The sequence below is a fragment of the Enoplosus armatus genome, chromosome 4, assembly GCF_043641665.1.
Source record: "Enoplosus armatus isolate fEnoArm2 chromosome 4, fEnoArm2.hap1, whole genome shotgun sequence".
Taxonomy (NCBI): domain Eukaryota; kingdom Metazoa; phylum Chordata; class Actinopteri; order Centrarchiformes; family Enoplosidae; genus Enoplosus; species Enoplosus armatus.
The window spans coordinates 8478273-8490035 of NC_092183.1; the positions used below are offsets into that span (position 1 = coordinate 8478273).

At 39.9% G+C, this 11763-nt stretch overlaps 1 protein-coding gene across 2 annotated transcripts; it reads right to left on the minus strand.

The window, feature by feature from the left end:
- Positions 1-1734: 1734 nt before the first annotated feature.
- On the minus strand, positions 1735-11763 carry rassf2b (Ras association domain family member 2b). 2 transcript variants are annotated; one of them, XM_070904167.1, is made up of 11 exons: positions 11610-11763; positions 7639-7684; positions 6028-6101; positions 5202-5277; positions 4785-4936; positions 3549-3664; positions 2702-2844; positions 2370-2523; positions 2141-2262; positions 1907-2004; positions 1735-1804 (listed from the first exon to the last, which is right to left on the minus strand). In XM_070904167.1, exons 3-11 carry the CDS (start codon positions 6078-6080, stop codon positions 1735-1737), a joined length of 984 nt encoding a protein of 327 aa, XP_070760268.1. In that variant the 5' UTR covers positions 6081-6101; positions 7639-7684; positions 11610-11763. The 2 variants fall into 2 exon arrangements, with proteins under 2 accessions (XP_070760268.1, XP_070760266.1); XM_070904165.1 differs by lacking the exon at positions 11610-11763 and adding an exon at positions 9789-9874.

Here is an 11763-nt window from a genome sequence, read left to right on the forward strand (position 1 = left end):
ATGTGGAGGCAAATTGTACTGCTCTGAGATGCTCATTCGTACATTTACAACATTCTTCCATCAAAGCGTAATTCACAGTCTTGTGGGTGTCACTCGCTGTTGGATGTAAAATCATTTTTGTACAGCTACTCCAACGTCCAGTGCCTTCCAGGAGTCAGGATGTTGTTCATCTATCAAACAGTATTTTACTGTGCTTTTAAAATGTCAACATGACCGCTTCTTGTCATCTTACATAAGGCATTAATGCACGTAAGGACAACACACCAGAAAACAAGAGTCCCAAAAAGTGATCAGTTGTTTCAGGATGGATTTTTGTTTCTTTAAAAAGGAATAGTTTGCCATTTTGGGAAATACGCTTATTTGATTTCTTGCCAAGAGTTTGAGGAGAAGACTGGTAGCACTAGCAGTTGGTTGTGTGGTAAACATGCAGCTTCAGCAAGCAGCAGGTTAGCTTAGCTTAGCATAAAGACTGGAAATAGGGGGAAATGGCTAGCCTGGCTCTGTCCAAAGAAGACAAAAACAACAAATTCCTGTTTTACAGGAGGTTATGTGTCCTGAGCAAGAAATAGTCGGGCACATAACCCCCTGTAAAACCACAATTTCTCATTTTTTCATGTCTTTTTTTTTTTGTAGCTTAAAACAAATGAGATACAACATGTTGATCACTGAGCTTTAAAGGTACTGGTAGGTGGATGTTGTTACCTTCAGACAGAGCCAGGCTAGCTGTCTCCCCCTTGTTTCAAGTCTTTGTGCTATAGTTATACAAACATCTAACATCTAACTCTTGGCAGGAGATGGAATAGGCATTTTCCCAAACTATTCTTTTAGCTTCAATCATAAAATGTCTTACACATTCAGTTTGAACGCCTGCAGAAAAACTAGAGACTGTTGTCACCGTCAGACCACCAACAGACTGATGATCACAACATAATCAGATTATCTATTCACACGGCCATCAATAATCCCTGCAGTGAACTTCTCAGCTGCGATGAAATGGAGAGGGTCGATTCAATTCCTTCGGTTACAACATCTAACAAGTTCTCAAACGGCGAGGAACATAAAAGGCACGCAGTGGGATGTGGGACTGGATGGTGTCAGCTTCTGAGGCCTCGACCGTTTGCTTGTGGTCTGGTCAGTTTCACATTCACCAAAACTGTGTGGTCCGATGTGGCTCTATGTACTTTACAGTAAAATGAGTGTCTATGTGTCTTTGTGCTTGGAGAAACCTTTTAACAGGCACTTTACTAAGACCATGTTATACGATGTTTGTGCTTTAAATTGATTTGGGGTATCAGCTCGTAATCTGGAGGGTGGAGACAGAACAAGACGTCTCAGTTTAGGCTCAAAAAGGTTAAACTAACTCAGGAGTAGAGGAATGTCTTTCTGTGTGAACTGTATGTGATTACAAAGAGAAAAGCAGAGAGAGATAAAGTGATTGGGTCTGAATCTAGACTCTTTACAAGGCGGTGTGAGTCGCCACGACTCTCAAGACGATTGCTGAGACGGTCACACTTAACATGCACACAGTATGACATGTTAAAGTTTTGTCTGTATGTTGATTGATTGGATGAGTTGAAAGAAACCCCACGCAGAGGCAGGAAGTCAGAGGAGCAGGATAATCGCTGAAACACATACATTGGGTTCTTGTCAGCTGATTCTTGGTCCCTCTCTTGGTCACAGCTGGGTGGAGGATGTGGTACTCTGGGAGACGGTTTTGACAGTTTTATAAGCAGATCACATACACGTCGCCCCCTCTGGAAGACAACTGAGCTGCTTCTCAATTATACACCGCAGGTACGTATACCTACAAGTACAAGCAGACAAATGCAGACAGAGAAAGAATAAATGGATGACAATAGCTGATGAACATATTGTGAAGTAGATTATATACAGTAGTTTCTTGTACCTTCTCTTGAGTTTCTGCACTTCTCTGTCCTCCTCCTCCTTCAGTTTGGTGATGAAACTCTGCAGGACAGGCATTTCAAACTTGATGTACTGCGCCACCTGGTGGAAGGGAGGAGAAATATAATGACAAAGCACAAAAGGAGTAAAACATGTCATTTATAGCCTGGAGTAATATCTCTGTATCTCTGCGTCAAACTCCTTTAAAGAAAACGTTACAGTGAATGAGGTGATTTACATCATATGTGACTTCTTCCCCGAGGTCTTCTTCCATGAGGAAAACCTTGCAGACCTGCTCGCATGGACCCTGCATTATTCTCAGCACCAGAGGATAGTCACTGCGCTTCAGTTTCACACGCTCTGAAACATCCACAAATCCACAGAGGTATTGATTAACAGAACAAAATATATATATACTGTTGTCTCTTGACAAACAAGACGAAATAAACAGAATAATTCACACTCACCTCCACTTGTATGGACGAGGTAGAGAGCAAAATCTTCTGGGCTGTTTTCAATTTTAAACTTGTTGAGGAGAACTCGTAGCACCTGAGGTGTGCTCATGCAGCTGTTGATCCGAACATTAGTCACTGAGCCATAAGCAGGAGTAAACACTGCTGTCTAAGAAAAAAACACATTAAAACATGTATTTAGTTTCCTATTTAACTTTATGTGTATATATACATATGCACAGATAGACACGTGAATGTGTCATTGTAAATGTGCTTTTATTGGTATTTGTAAATTAGTTTAAAACAATTTAAACATCATCCGCTGACAAACACTTGTCTGGCATCACCTTGTGGTTGTAGAAGTGTCCGTTAATGGAGAAGCGATGGCGTCGAATTTTCCTCTGGTCACTCGGCGACCGTCGCTGGCCCCGTCTTAAAACCCCAGCATCACTCTTTGTCCTGAGGAGCTGAGCCGAGCTCTCACTGTCCTCTGTCCAATCAACAATCAATACCGTCGATTACCAGTTATTATTCAGTGTCTTTAACAAGAGAATAACTCTAAACAATTTATTTTTAAACTAAGGACTTAGTTGACCTGGGAGAATGCCATATTTTTTGCTTGCAAAAAATTGGTGTTTCGTTCAAATGGTGGATATCTTAACATTGAGTTTAATCACACTGACATCATGACAGTAAACATCACCTGTGCAGAGCTGGAAACAAAATTAGTATTTCTAATATTCAGGTAAAGACAGTATGAAGCAAATATGAGACAGAAATGTGGTGGAAATGTGTAATCCCAATGTGGACAAGCTTTAAGTTTTCATTTGAACAAATAGAACAATACAGTATACTCCTCTAAGGGTTGATCAAAAAACTGCTTTTTATTCCCTTCTCACGAGAAGTTTACATTTGGCAGATGAGAGGTTTCCAACCAACAGTGATTGTGTGCTTATATAAAGCAGCTGAGAGTTAATTAGAGATTTGGTCCACAGTGTTTTTTAGAGCTAATTTGATCTTTATGACGTAATGCAACTTTTCTTTTTCTGTCTTGGCAACTGATGAGACATCACATACATTTCTACTACACATACATGCAATTGATATATGATGTTATTCACTGGATCCTTATTACAGCCAAGGGAGCAATACACAGTATGTTACCATATTTATACAGTCAACAAAGCCACTGACCTTCTGCCTGTTCTTCCATCATACCGTTGTCGTTTGGTTGGCTGTCAGGTGGCGTCACTTCCACTGTGGGCGGGCTCTGCTCTGTCGCCTGCTGGCCATCTGTGCTGTTGGGGGAACTTCAAAAAGGAAACGAGAGAAAGAGAGAGTACAAGAGTAAGAGACGAAGAGACACAGTGCCAAAGGACAAGAGCTGGAAAAACTGTAAAGACACAGCTGTATTTTGCAGATACAAACTGTTTAATATAGTATAGTACCTTTAATGACATTGGCTAAAGATGAAGAATGCTTTGATTGTTTATGGACAAAAGTGAGGGGAGCTAACAGTACAGAAAAGTACAGTAAGTAATAATGTCAACAGTGTAAGGACTTTAACTTTGGAGTAACAAAATCATCACTGCAAACACCGATACAGAGGTGAGTGGTATTATTAGATTTCCTGCCAAGTAGCAGCATTTTGTTAACCACTTATACACCACATACATTATTGTACATCACATCCCTGTTGGTTAGTTTCAACTTGTGACACCTGTTCCTCTTTGTTGATGCAGTTTTTCTCTGATTAAAATATGCTGTCATGATTTTTTCCTTTGATATTTTAAGTACTTTTGCATTTTTTTAGACTGATGTACCAAATATATCAGTATGGATGATTTGGCCTCTTTGGAGCTCTCTGTTTGAGAGGATAAAGTAAAAAGCAACTACAGATGTGGTGATTTTGCTTCAAAGTTAACATCCTTTTTCAAAGACAAAATAACACAGTGTTTGTGGTTATTTTGTCTATTCCCTGTAAATTAATTTGTCCCTGACACACCCAAATGTCAGCTGCATGCCTGTGAGCGCCGTTACCCCTGGAACAAGAATAGCTTCTTATGATGAATGGGATTACAGAGCTGAAAATGGGGCTTCAAGCCTATTGACACAAGTTGATCTGTGGTAGCTTGGGGCAAACACCAAAACTGAGCCAGAGGTGTGGGTTAAAATGTTCACTTTTGTCTATGGACCATTGCCAATTGGAAATTCATCAAAGGATTTAGCAAACTGTGGAAATCAATTATGTATTTGGTGCATGGAAATATCAAGTAATGCCACCATACACAGACAAAAAGTGATGACACAAATTTAATAACATTTTTCATCAGACAAACTAGATATAATCTATATATAGCCCTCGCTGACCTACAGTGTTTCACCATTTCCGGTCAGCAAGGTGTAACTGGATCCGTCTGGACCTCTTACCCTTGACTGTCCAAATTGCAGCCTGAGTGCCAGGACGTAGAGGAGGGGGGCGGTCGGATTCGCTCGTGGTCATCCTGCATCTGAAGCCTGATTGGTCGCCGCAGGCCCCAGAAGATATTCAGCAGGCCCTCAACGATCAGCTCCCCCTCTTCCTGTTGGGAGAGAGAGGAGCTGTGATCAATGCACACACACACACACACACACACACACTTATAAATACACACAATGGACAGTTATTACTCCTTTGTGACTCACCGTGTAATGGGTTAGGGTATATTAAATTACAAATGAGAGAAAAAGTAAAAAGGGCGACAGGAAGACAGACAGTGAAGAGTGGAGACATTCAGACGCTTCTGTAGAAAAGGAGGATAAAACATTAAAATAAGAGTAAACACACACAGTGCGGTAAATACTCACTTCTCTGTGTCTGAGCTGTAGATTCTGTCCTTCATAGTAGAGGTTGTATGTTTTAAGATGCGAGAGGACTGTTACCCTGGAGACAGAGATGTTGAACCACTTAAAAGTATTTCACATATTTTTAGCCTGCTAACTAAGTACAAGTCATGTATACTTCACATTACTGCTGTGTCTTAAAAAAGGTATGAGCAGGGAGACGTCCTTGTGCGTTCAGTTACGAACTGGTACCTTCTCCATGGCAACAGATAAAAAAAAACATTCCTGAAGAGCAACATTTGTGTTTCTTAGTGATGTCAAGGATGAGTTTCACTTTGTGATTCATTGCTGCATGTAAAGTGACCTGATAATAATATATATAATAATAATATGTTGAGTTGCCTTTTGCATGGCAGCATGGCAGATAAGACAAAGAACACTGTATCCTTCATAATAGTGAAATAAAATCTTTTGTTTTCTTTTTGAATTTCTGGATCTGGATGTACATTATTATTTACCATGTGATCATCTTGGTTGTTTTATAGTGTCTTTTAAGCCTTTATAGGCTGGGAACCATTGGCATTTACTTATACTTAAGTCAAGTACTTACTGTACATACCACATACTTAAATCAATAAATCAATAAATGTATGTATGCTTGGAAAATGGTCAGCAGTGAAGAAACGTATGCACAAGTTTGCAAATAATGTTAAACCACCAGTCTGGTGCTTTAACATCCCTATTTCACCAATATAAATATACAGGAGTTTAAACTCATAACATAACCTGAGTTAAACTATTTCATATACATGCATTTGTATATGTATGTTCATGTGAGAAACATCCTTACTTGCTGATGAACTTGTTTTCTCCGATCTGAACCCCGTACTCTGTATCATCCATTCTCAGCAAGCATGAGAGGAGCTGAGAGACAAAGAAGCAACACAGAGAGTTAATAATAATTTTCATCCATCTGATTCAGTCTCATGACTCCTCATGACCAGCAGCGAGCCACAGACATGAAGAGAGCAGCCTGAAGACGAGGACAGTGACTGCAGGAAGAGGAGGAGGGGGAGGTGAAGCTCCACACAGTAAACAATAACAGCAGATCATATCTACTTTCCTGTCGATGTATTTCCTTCAAGAGACAGATCAACTATTAACAGTTCAACAGGCGCTACAGCATGTCTCACTGCACATTCAAGCAGAATGAGACAGCTGCTCTCCTCTCTTCCTCCTCTTGCCAACAATATATTTCTTCTTTCCTGTCACCCCTTTAATTCTCCCCTTATGTCTTTGTCTCTCTTTTATACATAAACACTCGATAACACACACATGCAGCTGTTTTAAATAGCACTCAGCCATCACCCTGTGGAGTTTTCCCTCCCTCTTTGCTGAACGAGTGTGTGTGTTTGTCTTTGTGTGTCTGCAGAGGAGGCAGGACAGAAGCCTCCGGAAAGAGATGAACAGGTGCAGGACACATGGGCCACCCGCAGTGCCAAATCATGTCAGCTGCTTGAACATTTATCTCTGAGCAAGCTGCTGGCAGCGCACATTATATGCATGTATCCATCTACTGTGAAAAAATGAAATCGACAGTTGAAGAATTTAAGACACAGCTCATCCAAGAGGATTCATCTTAAACTCTAGAAACACGAGTCTGGACATTTCTCTCTCTTGCAAGTGAAATATCTCAACAGCTATTGGATGGATTGCTATGAAATTGTGAACAGAATATTCATGGTGTTGAGAGCATGAATCCTAATGACTTGTTGAATGTTAGCATGCTAGCAGGCTAAACTAAAATGGTGACCCTGCTATGTATTACCTGCTAAACATCAGCATGTTAGCACTATTGTTGTGAGCATTTAGCTCAAAGCACGACTGTACCTAGAGTAGAGTTCGTAGTTTTGTTTATGTATTTTTCCCACAGTTCAATGTAACCATTGGTTTCCAATAATTTCTATATGGTTTTATTATTTTTTTTAATTCTTTATTTATTAAAGTGTGAGCCCTCACAGTAGTTACTTCTCAAGGAAAAACGGGAAAAAATAAATATTAACTACTGTATATGCCCCCCATCCCTTGGTCCCAAGATCTCAAAAAAGGGAATCTCAGGGAATATCTTATATATATCGTTTTTAATATTGGTTTTCTGTATCCTCTTCTGTATGGTATTATAATAAATTAGCAGACTTTTGACACTTGTGTGTTGTGCAATACATATTACTGTTGTTACAGTTTAAGCGCAGATTTCATTGCCTCACGGCACAATAATGTAACTTGTTGAGACATTTGTTGAAAGCCCTCTCATCAAAAGCATGGTTTCTTTACATATTACTCTCTTATAACACAGTCAGTGCCTCAATAACATATCAATTAACAAAATATTAATACTAAAAGTCAGAGAGATATACCTGCTGGGTATAAATGTGAGTTACAAGACTACAAGAGATCTTACCGTAGTGAAGACTGTGTGATGTTGTTGAGTCACCAGAAAGAGGGAACTGCAGATGTGGAAAGAGAGAGAGAAAGGTTAAGCAGGTAGACTCTGTATGTATCCTCAGGTATTAGATCACTCAGGTGTCGGTTTCAAACGGCCAACAGGGTCTTTTCTTGTGAGTGTGACAGCGAACAGATGAGGAAGAGAGGGGGCGTTTAAAGGAAGTGCTCCCCTTCCGTTAAATCACTTCCTCCTTTACTCAGTCAGTCACACAGGAAACTGACACTAGCCCTTACACGGCCCAAAACTTCCTCAATTCAAGCAGCACGGAAGAATTATCATGTACAGCCAAACAAAGAGCACAGGTAGAACAACTGATAAGACTCACACATAAACTGCTAAACTCTCAGACACATATCTAAACCATATTGTCAACAAAGATATTCAAAACCTGGCAAGCAGAGTAATGTAGCAGCTTTAAACACACAGTGCTGATAAATAAAATGAGGCTGTCAATCTCTGAAATAAATGTGTTCAGTTATTGTGGACGAATTAAATATTAAACACCAATCAGCTCAGGCCCCCTGCCAAGGTCTATCAATATTTCAGCACATATATTAGCCCTGTCAAGTGCTCAAAAGCTCACCATTCACCTCCACAATGGAAATCATTAGTCTTTAATACCGCGGTTGTGGTCAAAGGCAGCTGTGCTCGTAGACTCATTAGCGGCGTGATGCCAGTGGTCCGAGACAGACATGTGGTCGGCTGTCAAACCAAGACAATGTTGTAATTGTCTGGCAAGCCACAAGACCAACATGAACTTCAAATCAACTAAATTGTCATCTGATAACAAAATCGATCCTTCCCTGAAGTTACCTCCTAAAATAAAGATCAAATCAGGCATTTAACCTTTAAAGCTGCTGCTAGAGTCGTTCACTGTTGTGATAAATGTGTTCTCTGTTGGTGCTGTTGGTGAAACGTTTGCAGAAAAAGAGTGTGTATTTTTGAAATTATCAAAAGGGGAATTTAATGGTTTTCTTCAGCTCAAGATCTCAAACCCCAGGACTGAGCTGGGAGATATCTCAGTGCAATACTGATGTTGTGATACGAGACTAGATTGTCTGGGGTTTGTGTTTATTGTAATATTGTCACAAAGCTTTGTCTTTCCCTGGCTGTAAAGCCTACCTACCTTTCTGTAAGTATGTATAAAAATATCTAAACATGTTTTTCATCAACAAAAGACAGAAAACATCTTGAATGTTAGGTGTTGTCCAATTTAAATCAGGAACTATCTCATGAAAAAATAAGCAAACGAGACTATGAATCTGACCAGACATTTGATGCCAATACTCCAAAACAGTATTTAAGTTAAATACCCAGTTCCAGGAATATAGCCAGATTTTTAGAAAAACTGAGGTCTTGAGTCAAATTCTCAGAAATGTTTTGTCATTTATTCGGTTAACTGTTGTGTTATATTGTCTGTAAATGTTTCCATTGTCAAAGGTCTAAAAGCTGTTGTTGTCTGGTAGAGACATACTGAACTCTTTTGTTTATGTTGTTGGCCTGAAAAGACTCATATGGAAATATATTGGAGTCTAAAAATAATGGAATTAGCCTGAAAAATACTCATCACATCTGAGATTTAATTTGAAGAACGCGGGTTGTTGAGACCATCTTCCTGACCTAGATTAGATTGGAAATATTGCCCAAAAGCACCACCAGCTAGCCTCAAAACATTGTTGCAGACAGTATTGATGTAAATATGTTATTACAGTATTTTCCAGCTCTACTGTTAGCTGACCATGTAATCCCTTAAATTAAGGAAAACAACAGCAACACGTAAACTTCTACGTTTTGTACACTATGTTCAGCGTCTGTATTTACATTACGTCTCAAGATTAAACCCTATAATATTGTATAAATGACCTTGACCAAAAGTGATAGCTGCAGTCTGTTATAACCTTAAAAGAACCTCGTCTCTGTGGAAATTATCTGTATGACATTGATGCACTCTTTATATTTGTACTCTTTCCTACTTTGTTCTACAACTGCTGCACAACAATTTCCCTCAGGATAAATAACGTTCTACCTTATCTTAGTACTGCAGAAAGCTGTGTCTGCTTTTTGATTTGAAGCCAACAGCAGAATATAAACGCAGCCAGACTGACCCACGACTGACCCAGTCCTGTTTCAGATGAGGGAGCTCTGTCCAAATGTAGAACTCATTGAGTCCCTGAATTCCCCTCTGCCTCATTACAACGTCAGCCAATCCTCAGTCCTCATCTTCCCCTCCATCTCAGTATCTTTATGTTTCATTCGCCTTTGTCTGCTCAGTTGTTTCGTACCACAGTAACTCAATTTATTAGTAGCTGCCCAATTCTTCTGATAAGGAAATTCTTTCCTCTCTGCTGTCTGTCTGTTTTTCCCATTCAGCTTTCTCTTGTCTCCTTCGTGTTCCCTTGTGAAAGACTAGAAGCCATGCACCAAGCTATTAAAACTCACGACCACAACTTCCTGACCCCCCCCCCTTTCATTGACACACATGCACGCTTGTTTTCTGCCCTCTTACCCTGTTGCCTCTGAACCTCCTCTGTCAAAGCCTGCAATGGACGATGAATAGCTCCAAACCTCCTCCTGTCCGCTTTCAAACCCACCACCACCATCCCTGCCTTCAGCCTCCACATAACTAATGCTCTGCCTCACTATTGTCACCATTGTCATAGCAACACCAAAAACATCTGAGCTCCAGCAACTAGCCCACAACACTGAGCCAAAAATAGTGTGTGTGTGTTTGTCTCTCCTGCGCCTTGTTAGGCCTACTGGGGTTGTCGAAAATGTTGCAAGGCTTGATTTGAAACTACATATGGCTTCCAGATCAAGATGAAACTATTCGTTCCCCTTAGTCGACCATAGGGCTGAAATGCTTAGTCGATCGACAAGGAATTTATCTGCAACTATTCTGATAATCGATTAATCATTCGAGTTACTCTTCAAGCAAAAAGCTTTTTAAAATGTGAATATTGTCTGGTTTTCTTAGTCTTCTATGATGGTAAAAAACTGAATATCTTTGTGGTTTGGACTGTTTGGGCTGACAAAACAAGACTTTTTAAGATGCCATCATGGGCTCTGGGATTTGCGATCAGATATTTCATAGATCAAATAATTAACTGAGAATATAATCGGTGAGGAAAGCTATTGTTAGTTGCAGCCATAGTTGACGGGATATTTTAGTAAAGATTAGGAATACACTAATACTAATGCAGGCTAGTACAACAGCCCTGCAAAGAATCCTACATATAATGTACAATGATTTAAAGGTGTTGATTTAACTTTATGATTATTTTTGAAGGCTTGTGCTGCTGTTGAATTGCATTGTTTTTGAATAAATATCATAAACGACTCTGCAAAATTACCATAACTCAACATTTTAAGCTTCATGAATATAGACTTAATGCAGGGCTGTTGTATAGGACTGCCTTACTTTTAGCTTAAGTGTACTTAATAAACTGGCAACTGGGTGTACATTACAAGCCAAAACATTAGGTATTCACTTTTTGGCAGAGGGTCTGTCCTAAAGCACTGCCTCTGTCTAGCCAGCCTTATGTGAGCTGAGAGGAATCTTAACTATCTATCGCTCGTTATGTAACCTGTTTTACTAATACAGAGCTATGCACACTCCCCGATAGAGACCAAATGTGATAAGATGCGAAATTTATATATTACATATATTAGGATTTAAACTGGACCATCATGTAAAGTGCTATGGAGCACATCTATTATCACTGCATGTCAGTTAAATACGACACATACGCCTGATATTCGAGGTTTTTAGTCTATATGTGTGTCGCCTGTGAGGGGATAAATGTTGCTGTTTGGCATTTTATGGTGTCAAAAGATTTTTAAGTCTTTTTTTATACAAACAATCACGCTATCAAACTACACCCACTCCATATCGCCACATCAACCCACAGACATCATGATCAGCCTACTTAGCTACATCGACGCTTCTGTCTTGATTCCTGCCGACTTTTGGAGCTCCAGTTTCGGCTCACCAACCCCGGGGACGCTAGCTCTCCGGTTCTTCTCGTCCGCCTCCCCCTCCCGTCTTTCCTCTCCTTCGCGTTACGGCGGCTGAAGTGTCCG